Source organism: Schistocerca gregaria, chromosome 8, assembly GCF_023897955.1.
Source record: "Schistocerca gregaria isolate iqSchGreg1 chromosome 8, iqSchGreg1.2, whole genome shotgun sequence".
Classification (NCBI taxonomy): Eukaryota; Metazoa; Arthropoda; class Insecta; order Orthoptera; family Acrididae; genus Schistocerca; species Schistocerca gregaria.
In genome coordinates, this window is record NC_064927.1 from 163,213,032 (window position 1) to 163,229,935 (window position 16,904).

The 16,904-nt window shown below is 39.3% G+C and overlaps 1 protein-coding gene across 2 annotated transcripts in view; it reads left to right on the forward strand.

Annotated features, from left to right (window-relative positions):
* The window catches only part of LOC126285372 (histone-lysine N-methyltransferase SETD1B), a 189,714-nt gene that overhangs the window by 106,991 nt on the left and 65,819 nt on the right, over positions 1-16,904 (forward strand). For both annotated transcript variants that reach the window (XM_049984697.1, XM_049984698.1), the window contains exons 6-8: positions 13,895-14,718; positions 15,849-15,978; positions 16,160-16,327. In XM_049984697.1, coding sequence (XP_049840654.1) covers positions 13,895-14,718; positions 15,849-15,978; positions 16,160-16,327 — 1,122 coding nt within the window. The remainder of the gene's footprint in view (positions 1-13,894; positions 14,719-15,848; positions 15,979-16,159; positions 16,328-16,904) is intronic.

Genomic DNA, 16,904 nt, shown 5'->3' on the forward strand with positions numbered 1-16,904 from the left:
GAGTTCACTACACTCAGCTGGTGGCTACACAGGTAGCGGAGGCTGTTTGGCATGGACTGTGTGGTTTTTTAGGTTAGAAGGCCTTGGGAAAGTACGGGGTGGGCTGCAATCTCAAAGGGTGCATGGCAAATACAGGACGTACTTGGATTAAGGAACAGTCGGAATTGTGGTTGTAAATTGTTGTAGTTGTGCTGGGAAAGTCCTTGAGCTTCAAGCGCTAATAGATAACACAGAAGCTGAAATTGTTATAGGTACAGAAAGCTGGTTAAAGCCTGAAATAAGTTCTGCAGAAATTTTTATGAAGTCTCAGACGGTGTTCAGGAAAGATAGATTAGGCAGAATTGGTGGTGGAGTGTTTGTGTCTGTCAGTAGTGGTTTATCTTGTACTGAAGTCGAAGTAGATACTCTGTGCGAATTGGTATGAGTGGAGGTTATACTTAACAGCCGAACTAAGTTAATAATTGGCTCCTTCTACCGACCCCCAGACTCCGATGATATAGTTGCTGAACAGTTCAGAGAAAATTTGAGTGTCGTAACAAATAAGTACCTCACTCATATGGTTATAGTTGGTGGGGACTTCAACCTTCCCTCGATATGTTGGCAAAAATACTTGTTCAAAACCGGTGGTAGGCAGAAAACATCTTCCGAGATTGTCCTAAATGCTTTCTCCGAAAATTACAATTCTCTTGGGTTCGTGGACTAACTGCTCGAAATAAATGGTTGCGAAAACACACTTGACCTCTTAGCAACAAACAGTCCAGAGCTGACAGAGAGCATCATGACTGATACAGGGATTAGTGATCACAAGGTCGTTGTAGCTAGGCTCGATACCGTTTCTTCCAAATCCACCAGAAACAAACGCAAAATAATTTTATTTAAAAAAGCGGATAAAGTGTCACTAGAAGCCTTCCTAAGAGACAATCTCCATTCCTTCCAAACTGACTATGCAAATGTAGACGAGATGTGGCTCAAATTCAAAGATATAGAACAGCAATTGAGAGATTCATACCTCATAAATTGGTAAGAGATGGAACTGATCCCCCATGGTACACAAAACAGGTCTGAACGCTGTTGCAGAGGCAACGGAAAAAGCATGCGAAGTTCAGAAGAATGCGAAATCCCGAAGATTGGCAAAAATTTACAGACGCGCGAAATTTGGCACGGACTTCAATGCGAGTTGCCTTTAATAGGTTCCACAACGAAACATTGTCTCGAAATTTGGTAGAAAATCTGAAGAAATTCTGGCCGTATGTAAAGTACACAAGTGGCAAGACACAGTCAATACCTTCGCTGCACAGTGCCGATGGTACTGTTATTGACGACTGTGCCGGTAAAGCGGAGTTATTGAACGCAGTTTTCTGAAATTCCTTCACCAGGGAAGAATAATGGAATATTCCAGAATTTGAAACACGAACAGCTGCTAGCATAAGTTTCGGAAGGCTTTTGACACCGTTCCTTCTAATCAATCTGCAGGCCTATGGGGGTATCGTCTCAGTTGTGCGACTGGATTCGTAATTTCCTGTCAGGAAGGTTGCAGTTCGTAGTAATAGATGGCAAATCATTGAGTAAAACTGAAGTGATGTCAGATGTTCCCCAGGGGAGCGTCCTGGGACCTCTGCTGTTCCTGATATATATAAATGACCTGGGTGACAATGTGAGCAGTTCTCTTAGGTTGTTCACAGATGATACTGTAATTTACCGTGTAGTAAGGTCATCTGAAGACCAGTATCAGTTGCAAAGCGATTTAGAAAAGATTGCTGTATGGTGTGGCAGGTGACAGTTGACGCTAAATAACGAAAAGTGAGGTGATCCACATGAGTTCCAAAAGAAATTCGTTGGAATTCGATTACTCGATAAATAGAACAATTCTCAAGGCTGTCAATTCAACTAAGTACCTGGGTGTTAAAATTACAAACAACTTCTGTTGGAAAGACCACATAGATAATATTGTGGGGAAGGCGAGCCAAAGGTTGCGTTTCATTGGCAGGACACTTAGAAGATGCAACAAGTCCACCAAAGAGACAGCTTACTCTACACTTGTTTGTCCTCTGTTAGAATATTGTAGAATATTGCTGCGTGGCGTGGGATCCTTACCAGGTGGGGTTGACGGAGGACATCGAAAGTGTGCAAAAAAGGGCAGCTCGTTTTGTATTATCTCCTAATAGAGGAGAGAGTGTGGCAGATATGATACGCGAGTTGCGATGGAAGTCATTAAAGCAAAGATGTTTTTTGTCGCGGCGAGATCTATTTACAAAATTTCAGTCACCAACTTTCTCTTCTGAATGCGAAAATATTTTGTTGAGCTCAACCTACATAGGTAGGAATGATCATCAAAATAAAATAAGAGAAATCAGAGCTCGAACAGAAAGGTTTAGGTGTTCGTTTTTCCCGCGCACTGTTCGGGAGTGGAATGGTAGATAGATAGCATGATTGTGGTTTGACGAACCCTGTGCCAAGCGCTTAAATGTGAATTGCAGAGTAGTCATGTAGATGTAGATTCGACTGAGGAGGATTCATACTTTACAGCTATTAGTCATTCATATTTGGCACATGTTTACTTACTCTGTGAAAGCATCAGTCCTGTTATTTTGTAGCCACACCTCATATAAAGTTCATCTTAAAAGAGAGGCATAATATGAATCGTGGACTTTGCTGAGGTGGTGTGGCTTGTGTACCTCTGGCATACAGATAGCCATACCACATATGTAACCACATTTGTGAGGTATCTGTGGAGATGTCATACATATGATTCCTGAAGAGGGGCAGCAGCCTTTTTTGTTGTTGCAAGGGCACCAGTGTGGATGGTTGACTGGCCTGTTTTTATAACATTAGCCAGCATGGCCTTGCTGTGCTAGCACAGCAAACAGCTGAAAGGGGAAATTATGGCTGTTATTTTTTCTGCTGAATGCATGTGTCTCTACTTTATAATTTTATGATTTTAATGTCTTTTTGGTACAATATTTCAGAGGTTAAATAGTCCCCAATTCGGATCTCCAGATGGGAACTACTTGGAAGGAGGATGTGGTCAGACATGTTTAAGTGTTGGATGTTAGATCCCTTAGTTGAGTAGGTAGGTTATAGGATTTAAAAAGAAATATGAATACATTAAAATTACAGATAGTGGAAATTAGTGAACTGACGTGCAGAGACAGGAAGAACAAGACTTGTAATCAGGGTGGTTCAAGGTTATCAAAACAAAATCAAATAAGTATAATACAGGAGTAGATCTGATAATAAATAAGAAAAGAAGAATGTGAGCAAGCTACTGTGGACAATATAATGAAAACACCCATCACAGTAGTACCAGTTTATGTGCTGACTAGCTCCATAGATGGTGAAGAGATTGAAAGAAAGTAAGATGAGATAAAATAAATTATTCAGTTTATTAAGTGGAGCAGAAACTTAATTGTGATGGAGGACTTCATTTCACTAATAGGAAAAAGAAGAGAAGAATAAAGAGTAGGAGAGAAGGTTCTGAGGGGGAGCAGGGGGGGGGGGGGGTGAATGGAAGGAGACACTGCTGGTAGAATTTTGCACAGAGCAAAATGTAATAATTCTAAGACGAATGAAGGAAGACAGTATAAATGAAGGGACGTGGAGACAAGAGAATGCTTCATGAAACTATATTTTAAACTGTAAAACATTTCCAAGGGCAGATGTGGACTCAACACTAATTTGTTGGTTATGAACTGCAAATTAAATTTTCAGGCATTTCAGAAAAGTAATAATTCAAGAAGGAGAAATGTGGATAAATTGAAATCCTCACTGGTTGTAGAGAGTTTAAAAGGCAGCATTAGCAAGATAACTGTTGCTGGTGCTTTGTCGACAGAAGTGTAAAGTGTCTTTGTTGAAGAGGTTTTCAACCTGCAGTACACTGATGACACAGACACACTGAAATAGTAAGAGGTTCACTAAGCTGATCATGCTGCTGATTTTCTGTGCAGTGCCTCAAAGTCGGCACAGAGTTATTTACACCCTGATGGTTCCATATGAATGATACCCCCAGGCTATGAGAATTATTGAAGTGTCATGCAATGGCACAGAGGGACAGACAGTTCTAGATTTTACAGACTATATACATTGCTGATTAATGTTACCAGACTACAACTATTCCATTTTAACAGAGGTCATTGTTACCTGTATTATAGTGCAAGTGTGAATCGGAATGTAATGTTTACTCATTCAAAGAATATTTCTTAACAGTGGAAGTGAGATTTCAGTGAGCTGATTACTTAACTAGCCGTAACATGACACTGTCTGATCAGAAGCATCCGATATCCTACATAATGCGGAATTGATTACTAGATGTCATGAGAGGCAGACCTGACGGTATAAAAGGAAGCTGGGAGTATTGTGTTTTTATTAGAGTAGCCATAACAGCAGAAGTGGCTAGTAAGGAGAGCTCAGTCTTCAAACATGGACTAGTCATTTGATTAACAGATGCATCAGGCTCATTTCATCCCTTCTAAAGCTACCCAAGTTGACTACTGATGATGTCATTGTGAAATGGTAACAAGGAGGAGCTACTACAGATAAACCAAAGACTGGGCATACCTCATGTGTTGAAGGACAGCGACTGTCAATCATTGTGAAAGATGTTTGTAAAAAATCATGTGAAGTTAGTGTAAGGAATAATTTGTTAATTACAAAGTTCTGCAGCAGTCCAGCTAGCACAATGACTTTGCATGAGTTAAAAAGAACAGTCAAGCAGCTCCTAATAAACCACACATTTCCGCAGGGGCAGTGCTAAGTGAGACTCGAGGTGGTGTAAAGAGAAACAACACTGAACAGTGGATGAGTGGCATAGGAAGTTAAAAAGAATATCGAGAAACTCCTCACAAGCAATACACTACTGTAGGGACAGTGCTAAGTGACACCTGAGTGCTGTAAAGAGCAGTGACACTGGACAGTAGATGAATGGAATCAAGTGATTTGGAGTGATGAGTCATGCTATACCTTGTAGCAATCAGATGGAAGGGTCTGGGTTTGCAAATGACGGGAGCATGTTAACAGCCATTGATGTGCAGTGCCGATAGTGAAGTATGGAGGAGGTATTAGGCTACGAGAGTGTTTTTCATGGTTAGAGTGGTGTCCCCTTGTTGCACCCAAAATAATGCTAAATGCTGTTTAGGATATCAATGCGTTTTACAACATGGGTACTGCATATAGTATAGAAACGAGGAACTGATTGCATCAGCTTGCCAGTGAACCCTGTCATAAAGCAGCATCTGTGAGACTCTTTTTTTCACCAGTAACATTCCTGAAGTGGACCGGCCTGCAAAAAGTCCTGTTTGAAGCCAATGGCGAATACCTTTGGGATGAGTTAGAATGTTGATGTCACTCCAGACTCCTGCATCAAACACCACTACTTTCTCTGGTTTCAGCTCTTGAGAAAGAATGGGCTGCCTTTCCTCCAACAGCAGATTCAAGCCATCATAAATGCGAGGCTGGACACACCCCATGTTAACGTTCAATAACAGATGTCCATACACTTTTGATCAGATAGTGTGGCACCTGTTTTGTGACTTGTCATTACAGTTGCATAGTGGACCATAATATTTACAATTTGTCCTCAATTCATGAGCTGATAATGATACAAAATGACAAAAGAGTATGTTGTTGTGGTAATTACACTCATTATACAAATATTACTGTCCAAAACCACACAATGTAAACTCCAAGTAGGAATATCAACACTGTAGGAAAAAGAAAGATTGCTAATTACTGTATAGAACAAATGTCAAGTTGCAGACAGGCACAATTAAAAGACACATACATAAAGCTTTTGGCCACAGCCTTCATCCTTAAAAAACAGACATGTACCATTCACACACAAAAGCAAGCAAACCTCACATGCACACGACTGCCAACTCCAGCATTTTGGACCGGCCCAAGATGCAGGAGTTGGCGGCCATGTGGGTGAAGCTTGTGTTTGTGTGTGTGTGTTTGTGTGTGTGTGTGTGTGTGTGTGTGTGTGTGTGTTATGGATGAAGGCTGTGGCCAAAAGCTTTATGTGAGTGTCTTTTAACTGTGCCTGTCTACAATTTTCCATGTCTTCTTTACAGTAAGTAGCAATCCGTCTTTTTTCTACAGTGTTGATAATCATACCTGGAGTTCACATTGTGTGGTTTTGGACAGTAATGTTTGTAGAATGAGTGTAATTACCACAACAACATACTCTGCTGACATTTTGTATCATTATCAGCTCATGAATTGAGGATTATGTTTGTTAAGTCAGATAATTCAAATAGACGCAGGATACAAGATATGACATTTTCAAATTGTAGTGGTGTATTTTGCAAACAGTGGTACATGATTTAACTGCACTCGCTCCACTCACTTTACGAATATTTTTGGGCTGCCTCTGCTGCCTTCATCAGCCTATTAAACCCAAAGCGAAAAGTATGTAATAAATGTTATACCTTCTTACACTTGCAACTCGATTTTATAATGCTCAAGCTAGAGCTATAAGTTTCAAGTATGCAAAATCCAATATGTAACTGCAAGACAGATCTTTGAAGTTCAAAGGAGAAAATTACAGTTGACAGTACACTCATACCAAACTTTGACTATTTAGTTACTATGTGATAACCACTCAGTTTATTGAAGTTATTTGCAGTACACACAGTTTTATATTTTTTACTGCTAGGCAGGAATCTGCCAAAGCTAAACCACGCAGCGTTCACCTGGTTGGACATCGTCTGTTATCATCAGTGATTGGTGACTGCTGTAGGGCAAGGAAACTTTTAAGCATAAACCGTTCTGATATCGACACAGCCATAAGCTATTTGACATAAATATTTCTGGAAATTTTTGCTATTATGAGCAGATCAGAAAGAAAGGCCTTTTTTTTTTTTTAAAAAAAAAAGGTTCCCTCAGACTGATACCTTTTGCAGACAGTCAAAATGTGGTTTAAAAATAAAGGAAAGAGTGGACTCGAATGTGTGACTTTCTGTCTCATTGTGTGACATTTACCACAAGACTATGAGCAGATCAGCACTTTATCAACTCGAGTGAAAAATGTCACTTTCTCCATAGACTTTTGCATTCTACAGTGTTGCCAGATCATGCAGATGGCTGGACGTAAAATTCTGAGGGATGGTTAATTGTATAAGTACCCTAAGTGAACCACTTGGACTTAGTTCTGTGGCAGCCAGGTTCTATGTTTTACAGCTGCACACTGAGCAAGCAGTAGTGGAAACCAAGGAGCAATTTGGAAATGGAATCAAAGTTCAGGGACAAGATTAAAAGTTTGAGGCTTGCCAATTCTGTCAAAGGCTGCAAAAGGCTTGAAAAATCAGTTGAATGGAATGAATAACACAGGCCAACGATGAAAAAACTTTTTTGCTGAAAATACCTTGTACTTGTGTTTTTTGCAGTAGGTAGGCAAAGATGAAGGGCCTTGTACAGAATGGACTAATGTGGAGAGCTCAATAAAAACAGTATAAATACTGAAAATCTCTCTGTGGCTGGATTTTACTTCATTCTTTAACAAATAATTCATTCAATTAATCTATTCCTTGAAGCTTTCAAATGTTATCTAGGTGTGTAAAGCAATTTCTCATGAAAGGTGAACAAATAAATGTAGAAGTTGATGAGTCAGAGCATTTATTTCTAGGATTGCCACACTGCTGAAAAGGTAGAGTCTCCACACTAGTGTGAATATCTTTTCTAGCACCCCAAACTGATGTCATCTTCAGCTGCATAATTTTGGTTGTATCTGCAATGATCGGAATGTAATCTTCTTCTTACGCAGAGAATTTGACTTGTGCATTGCTGAAATGACTATGTGATTGAAAGCTACTTGTGACATTCCTCTCCTTAAAAATGTCCAGAAAAAAATACTGCTTTTAAATTAGTAACTAATTTCCAGCCTTGTTGAGCACTTTGACTTTTATTGTCAGGTAGAACCTCATTTCTGTCAAATTCCACTTGAACTCGTACTTACCTGCGTAACTTCGTTTACAGTCTCGAAAACATTGAAAATCTGAAGCAAGTAGATGTCTCTGATGTGAGATTAATCTAGCTGTTTTGATATATTATAGTTATTATGAACTGTATCTCTATTACTGTCTGTTGCGGAGCAGTAAACTTAAACGTGTAAGGTTAGTTGCACCTTTGTCAGAATGTTGTAACATATAAACACGATAAAGATGCACGTGGTTCCGTATTAACTTTCTCATAATATCACAGACAGTTTCTGCATATACTTGGTCTATCTAAATAATTAGTTAATAAAAATGGCTTGATGAATGTTTGAAACCCACGCAGCAAGTTTTAACAAAGCAGTGCAGAATCCTGCAACTTTAGACAAAGCAATACGGATCTGCATTTGTAAAAACTTGTCTTCCTAATGTATTCTCCTCCGAGAAATGTCTTGGAGACTCAAAATTATGAATGTGGGTTGTTACTTTTTAATTATAAATACATGCCACATTCAGTCAAAAAATAGCCTCTTACTGCTGCACAGTGCTTTTTTGAACACAGTAGATTCATTCTTAGATGCTTGTTGTGATTAAAATGTACTTCTGGTGTTACATCTGCATTATTACTTTCCAGTGAGTATTTACAGCTCTGTTTTGCAGTTCTTTAGTATCTCAATTAAAGTCTTATTACATACATTTTTTTCCTTGATTAATGGCTGGTACATGCAGTAAATATGAGGTGTTGAGAAAAGTAGTGAGACTGATTTTGTATCTACCAAAGTTTTATTTATTAATTTTTTGTTTCAAACAACAATATTTTCCCCTTCAAAGTAGTTCACCTTGGGAGATATACTGGGAGATCAAAAAGTCAGTATAAATTTGAAAACTGAATAAATCACGGAATAATGTAGATATAGAAGTACAAATTGACACACATGCTGGGAATGACATAGGGTTTTATTAGAACCAAAAAGATACAAAAGTTACAAAAATGTCCGACAGATGGCACTTCATCTGATCAGAATAGCAATAATTAGCATAATGAAGTAAGACAAAGCAAAGATCATGTTCTTTACAGGAAATGCTCAATATGTCCACCATCATTCCTCATCAGTAGCTGTAGTCGAGGAATAATGTTGTGAACAGCACTGGAAAGCATGCCCGGAGTTACAGTGAGGCATTGGCATCGGATGTTGTCTTCCAGCATCCCTAGAGATGTCTGTCAGTCATGATATACTTGCGACTTCAGGTAACCCCAAAGCCAATAATCGCATGGACTGAAGTCTGGGGACCTAGGAGGCCAAGCATGACAATGACGAAAGTGGTGGCTGAGCACACCACATTGGCTTCATTTGGTGGCCTGGGTTCATTGTGGACTTCATTCACATTCCAAGGGAAGTACTCCAGATTCAGTTTATCACTGTAAGTTTCTCAACTTTCACATGCAGCTTAGTGATAGCACCTTTGTGTGTTATAATGGCTCTAAAGACCGACAGTGGTGCCAGGAGTGCCTTCGTCATTGGCATCCACTTTTTTCGGTATCAGCTTCCAGAACACTGCTCAATATTTACAGCAGAGATCTTTGCTCTCTACCAGGCCATCAGCACATCTAGTGACACAGGCTTTTTAATTGTGTCATATTCTCCAATTACCTTTGTGCCCTTCAGAGCCTCTTTGTGCTACATACAGTCCATCCCTTAGTGCAGTGGGTCCAAGAAAGCTTCCAATTGCTCACTGTTGAAGGAGGCGTTATGTTCATTTGGGTTCCTGGTCATGTCCGTCTTATGGGAAATGCAGCTGCTGATGCTGCTGCCAAGCCTTCAGTCCTTCTACCTTCGCTTGCTATCTCTTCCATTCCTTTGGATGATCTCCATGTTGCCACCTGTTGGCAGGTGGTATCACTTTGGTATCAGCACTCATCTTCTCTTCACAGGAATAAGCTCTGGGGCATTGAACCTCTCCTGGCAGCTTGGCCAACATCCTCAGCCCTCTTGCAGCAAGGAGTTCATTTTAGCTGGATTGCTTATTGGGCACTGTCTTTTTAGTCTTTACCGTTTGTTAAGTTTTGAGTCTCCACCACTTTGTGTTCATTGTCGCCAATCTTTGATGGTTTGCCATTTCCTAACCGAATGTCCTTTTTTTAACCACTTATGGTCTAGTGCATGTTTGCCATCTGAGTTATTGGCCATTCTAGTGTATGACGATGATTGAGCCTTAGTTGTAGTCTGTTTTAACTCCATTTTCTTATTAGTGTTCTAAGTTTATGACATGGATGCTTATGACCTCAGTTGTTTTTGCGACCTCCCCCCCCCCCCCCCCCCCCCCCCCAACCACCATCACCACCCAGTTGCCCTTTCTCCATTTGTAAGCTGGATCAAAGCCGAAGGAATTCCTCCTAGTATGTATTAATTTGGTATTGCAGACAGACCCCTTTCCCAATATGTAGGGAGAGGCAATTTTGATTGCTGGCCTCAAACCAGGAAAGGACTGAACATGTCCCAGTAGTTACCGGAGTGTCACCTTAATGAGCTGTGTAGGAAGGACACTTGAGCAAATGGTTAACAGTCATCTAGTCTGAGTGTTAGAGATCAAGCACTCCTTACCCTTTGTCAGTATAGATTCAGGAGATTTCAATCCACTTTCAACAACTTGCTCCTGCCAGAGACTGCTAACCAGCAGGTATCATACTTTTGTAAACATCACTATATCGGTATACTCATTGCCATTAGTAAGGTGTGTGACACCACTTGGGGTCACAGTGTATTGCAGCAGCGGAAGCTACCTTTCATCTATGTGACAAGCTCATCTGAATTTAGTGAATCAATGTTTTGTAATGGCCTAGTCTATTCTCATGGTCATTCTTTATGGACAAAAAAATAAGATAATGTTTCGACATTGAATACTGTGTCATTTTCTGAATAGTCTAGACTGTATTATACCATTATCCACTTACATTGTTTCCTATAAAACAAATGAGGAAAAGTTTCAAATCATTAACACTGAAAGTAAGGTTTATTGTATTTCTGTTTTGTTCCACTTTTTGTTGTTGTTGATGATAACGATGATGATGATGATGATGATGATGATGATGATGATGATGTAGGATTCCCGCAGTGTTCCTACTCCCTGCACATTGTCATTGTATGCATCCCAGAACCATCATAGCTTATTTGAACAGTTTGTTTCCATGGTAAGATTATTATAAATATGTGCTTATCAAGTGGAGTTGTTTTCCATAAATTTCCAGTACTCTGGAATATGTAATTCAGTATTGTAGCCATAATATTCTAAGAAATATGTGCTTGTTCTGCTGTTTTACCTTTGTTGCCAGTGCAAGATTCTTTAACCCTTTAGTGCCAGACGTTTTCTCAAAAGATCATGTTAAAAGTGCCATGCGATTTTACAGTAAAATGCAGACGTCTGCCATACTTGTTGCAACAAAATCTAAACTAATGCATAAAGGAATGTAATTTTCTTTTAATTTTTAGGGAATGCTACTGGCTACAGTAATACGTGCAATACACATTGTGAAAGAACATATTTTCACAGAAAAAAATTATTTTCAAGATGGGGTTTATCGAAAAAAAATTAAAACTTTGATTTCAGTGTACTCTGAGACCCATCAAATCATGATATACTCAAAAATTTCAGGTATATATAGAATCTCTGTAGTTTCCTTAACAAAAACACCATAAAGGAATACAAAAATTTTTTATTTCACTAAGGAAAAAATCAAAAAGAACATAATATTACAAAAAAATTGTTTTGCTGTGAACGTGTTCTCAGTTCTTCAGTCATAAAACACTGACAAATGTGAGGTTCCAGCTATGACAACTACTTGCATACATGCTGACCAACACATGAAGGATGCAGTCCTTTCTTGCAACAAACACATACTGTTCGTGAACGCCGCTTCTTATCCTTTGTAGAACAAACACTACAGTAGCGTTCCTTTCTCCCTAGAAGAGTCTCTACACCGTATATTGTTGCAGCAGGTACATTTGTATCTATTGCACTTGTGGTTGCAGACCTTGCCTGAAACCACTGTTTAGAAAGTTTGCAAATGACTATGATGTTAAACTTCAGCCATGTCACTGGTTTGTCGCTGGGGTTTAGGCTTTCCTTGTACAAAACATATGCATTCAGCAACATCCTGGCAATTATGCTGAACACAACCTTCTTCCACATCTTGACAGTCCTCCTCTCATTTAAATAGCAGTATGCCATCATATCAGATGAGTCAATGCCACCCATATACTTATTATATTGAAAAATAACATCTGGTTTCTTGCCTGACTGTCTATTGTAAGTTGTCTTTTCTGATGATGTAACAGAGGATGATGTACTCACAAGGAGGACTGGATTTCAATGTGATTTCTTCTGTTTAAAGCCACAGAGAAGTATAAAAGAATTCTTGAAAAACTTTAGCTGACCTACAGCATAATTCAACAGAAGACCACGTGGCAGGAATTTTCTGTTTCTTCTAATTGTTTCCGTTAGATAAGTACCAACTGAATACAGCTTTTCTGCCAGAGGAATAGATGTAAAAAAGTTATTGCAAAACACATGGTAACCTTTTTGCATGTAGCTCCCAAGAGCTAGTAGTTTCATGACGACTGCATATCCCAGGCCATTCTCTTTTATTTCGTTTTTGTCATCATCACTTTTTGCACCACGGTATGCATAAAACCCTAGGCAGTAATTTACGACTGAATCACACAGCATCCAAAATTTGACTCCCCATCTGTGATGATGATGTTTATTGGGAGGGTACTGGCTTAGCTGTGAGTGTGCCTTTGTCCCAACAAGACTTTCATCAACACTCAGTTGCTGGTGTGGAGTGTAGTAGCGACGGAAAACATTGTTGGCAATATCCACTAACACTTGAAATTTGGCTGTTAGATCATATAATGGGTGACCAGGAGGGTGAAGTTTTGAATTGTCTACAAAATGGAAAAACCGCAGCAGCAACAACTGAAACCTGTTGCGTGAAAACATTTGCGAAAACTACGGTGTCAACAGGTTTCCATCAGTTGACCAATAACTAAAAATCGTCGTTTTTTTTTATCAGTCCCATATTCAAAATTACTGCTATAAAACCCCTCATTTCTGCTACAGTTGTTGGCTGCCACTGTTTGAGTCTCGAATTTGGCGATAAATGCGTTGACTGAATCACCTGCCGAGCGTATCTGTTAGTCTCTGTCACCATAATCGTAAAAAGCTGCAGCGAGAAGAACAAATTGAAAAAAATCAATTGGTGTGGTGTTTGTTGGTATATGTTTAGGGCCTGGTACTTCTGCATACACAAAGCTTGGAGGAGGTGGATTATCTGATGCCTCTTCCATTACTTCAACAAAAGTATTTGCACTGAAATTTAGTTGTGTTTGGTCGTCGTTGTCGTCGTCGTCATTTGCTGATGCACAATCGTCACTTGAAGAAAAAAATGACGAGTCCTCTTCTCCACCGGACATCTCATAATCCGATTTACTTTCTGCAAATCCTGCAAATTCATCTTCACTTCCCCTACTTATCATATTATTGTCTAAATCACTTGTATCGAACCGCAACTTCTTACTTGATGATGCCATGCTGCCGTGAAATAATCGGTAAATAAACACCACCGGAGAAGTTTATTTTACTCGAAATATCACACTGACAATCAAAAAGAAGATCGATATGCTGTGCCTTCGACCTTCCTTCTGCGTCTTGGCTAGGAAATACTAACAACTTTGCCTTCAAGCGCAGAAAAAATGAATGAGAAGGGCATCACGATCTGACCGTATTTGGCACTAAAAGGGTTAAAGTCTCACTGTTCAATGAAAGGAAAGTAGTGAAACTGACAATTCTATGAATCCTAGAAAAAAACTTACATTACATTGCTACTTTTGTGGTGACACAGCAGAGACAAGGCAAACATGCTTGTAGTAGATTATAATAGTGAAATATCAGATTATTGTTAAATTTTTCAGAGACGAGCAGCCCGTGAACGTGAACAAGCAGAAACTACAGAACTGTTGGAGAGTGCACGAAGGCCGGTGCCACTTCCAGGCCAAGATGATCTGGGCAGCCTTATCAGCAGTAGTGAAGATGAGACATTGACTGGTGGACCAGAAATTATGTCGAGTGTCATTACGGGTACATTAGATGAGCGGTTGCATACGTCACTGTCAATGTTACCGGATCGTACTACATGTCCTGACACGGAAGATAGGCGATCTACTCCACTACAGGATGAAAATGACGATCGCATGTCATTATCTAGCCTGAGTTCTGGAGATGAGAAGATAGAAGTCTCACAGCCGCAGCAACCTCAAGCGCTTCCACCTCCCCCTCCTCCAGTACCTGCATACCCACCACCACCACCTTTCACACCAACACCAGCTGCGGCTCCTGCTCCTCCACCTCCTTACCCACCAGTTCCGACTGCATATCCACCCACACCTGCCTTTTTTACTGCTGCTCATCGAATAGCAGCGCCACCTCCTCCTACAGTTGCAAGTTTTCCGCCTGCACCCGTGTCAGTGACTACAGGAAATCCCTTTGTGGTGTGGGCCAAGCCCCCAGCTGGCCTGGGTGGCTTCCACTTCCCTCCTTTGTACCTGCCCCCTCCTGGATTTACAGCAGGTGCTCCATGCCCACCAACAGTTGCCGTTCCATTTCCAGCTGGAGCAACACTTGCGAGGCATGGTCCATATGGGTATCCCCCTGGGTATCCTGCTTTTCCTAGCAGGCTACCTCCAATGGCTAGTCATGTTCAGGTGGAAAGCTCAGATCCTCAAGCTCCTACTATCAAGTAAGTTGGGCATTTGAGTTTTTTTTTTTTTTTTTTAATGGTGCAGTTGGCATCGTTGTTACTAATCTCATAGTATAATAAATCCTCAAATCATTAAATTATTTGATAATTGTGTGTTATAGACCACAAATACATTGTAATGATGTGAGGGACATTGACAAATTTACAAAGGCTATTCAGTCATAGTTATTCTATATTTCTCTTCAGTTCTTTACACAAATAGCTGCATATGCGTATGGTTTCCTTGAAATTCATGTACAGCCAGGCTTAATCTCTGGTAAGGATTAAACTGAATATGTTGCTTAAGTTTAAGACTGATCATCCAGTTTCTATAGAATTCTTTTTACCCTTCATTCCTTCCTGAAGTTTCAATTTACTTTTGTTGTGCTAAGCACATTTGCGTCATTGTCTCATGAAGAATTATGCTTAGTTCTACTGAGATGCTATTGAGTTCAAATGTAGTTCAAACAGGTGCTTATGTAAACACAACATAAAATCTAATCAATAGGTGAACAAATAATATGTGTACAATTAACATAACTTACTGGAAAGAGCAAGTAATGGAATAAATTTGTAGGTAACTTCTGTGAAAGACTGAAGAAAGTTTCTGTTCTATAGTCTGAAGTTATTGTGCTGTTTTTCTTTTTTTTTAATAGATTCTTGTATGTGTGTATCACTTCTCAAGGTCTTTCTTTCTTTTTTTTAACCATGTCATGCCATCTGCTTCTTCTGTTGTCAAAATACAAGAGGAGTAACATATTGAAATGATTATTATATAATTATATTCTCTGTTTGGAGCGGTATTTGTATCACTTTCATTTCAAAAAGCTGATTCTAACTGCAATTCATGTCACTTTTATTTCAAAGACCACTGTTTTTTCATGTATTGCCAACAGTTCAGATTTTAAACAGTAAATAAATAAGTAAATTGCAATTCAGTGAATCAAAACTTTCAGATTAATTTTCAGTCAGGAACTCCCACTTTCGATTCATGTGTAAGTGACCTGTTTACTTATTTTTTTTTTTTTTTATGAAATGTATTGCAAGTGTATTGCATATTTGTTACCTTATTTTGTTTTCAAAATTGTATGTAATTATGTTTGGAGATAACTTTTTACATCTACTTACAGTGCAGTTCTAGAGAGGGTTATTGCTGAACTAAAACAGATTTTAAAGCGTGATTTTGACAAGAAAATGGTCGAGAACACTGCATTCAAGTCGTTTGAAAGCTGGTGGGATGAACATGAAAGGAAATCTAAGGTCAGTTGGGTCAGAGAGTTGAGATTTAAATTAGAGATATTGGAAAATATAACTGTGAGTTGGTGTGGAGAATGTACTTGAAATGTAAAATACTGATTTTTTTGCAAGAATTCTTTGTGCGTAACCACTCTGGAGGCAACCATATTAAGAATTTTTAAAACTTCTGTTTATCCATTTGCAGGTCCAGACAAACCAGCTGGATACAAGGGATAATGCAGGAGAGACTGTCTCTGAGAAACTCAACTCATTCCTGGATACTGGCCGTGAAAGTTTGGGCCTTGATGTGGGATTAGGGGGCTTCAGTGGTTTGGGTTTTCGAGCTTCCATACCAAAACTGCCATCTTTCCGGGTAAGTACAACAAAATTATATTTAAACCCTTTGCTTTGTTGTTAACTATCTCCGTCCAATTCTCAGTTCTTTACGTGTGTACTGCAAGATGCACCCTTGTTCAGTGCATACAAATGCAAGTATTTTTTCCATTTGTCATTAAAGAAATCGTAACTTAATGTTTTTTTTATTATTTATTGTGCCCAATTGAGGAGCACATTGGAACTTGGAGTCATTCTGTTTAGTATACAAGGTATCACATTTTCTAAATACTCTGTAAAGCTCAGCTCTGTATCTCATGGGTATGACTTGCAGTAAACCACAGGTTTTCAGATTTGTTTTGCACTTTACGTATTTACGTTGACGCTTCAGAATGAGCGTTAGATTGCCTGATAGATTACAGTGAGAAAATCTTCACACAATGGAATCACAAAAGAAAAACGGGTCATTCCATGTCAGTTCAACCAGAGGCTCCAGCTCATTGTCTCAGATTTGACTGAAATTCAGTACATTAATTCTACCAGGTGTGGAACACTCGTGTACAAAGTATTAGTTTCCCCTGCCAGTTAGTTCCAGAATTATGACTTGTGAAGGAAGG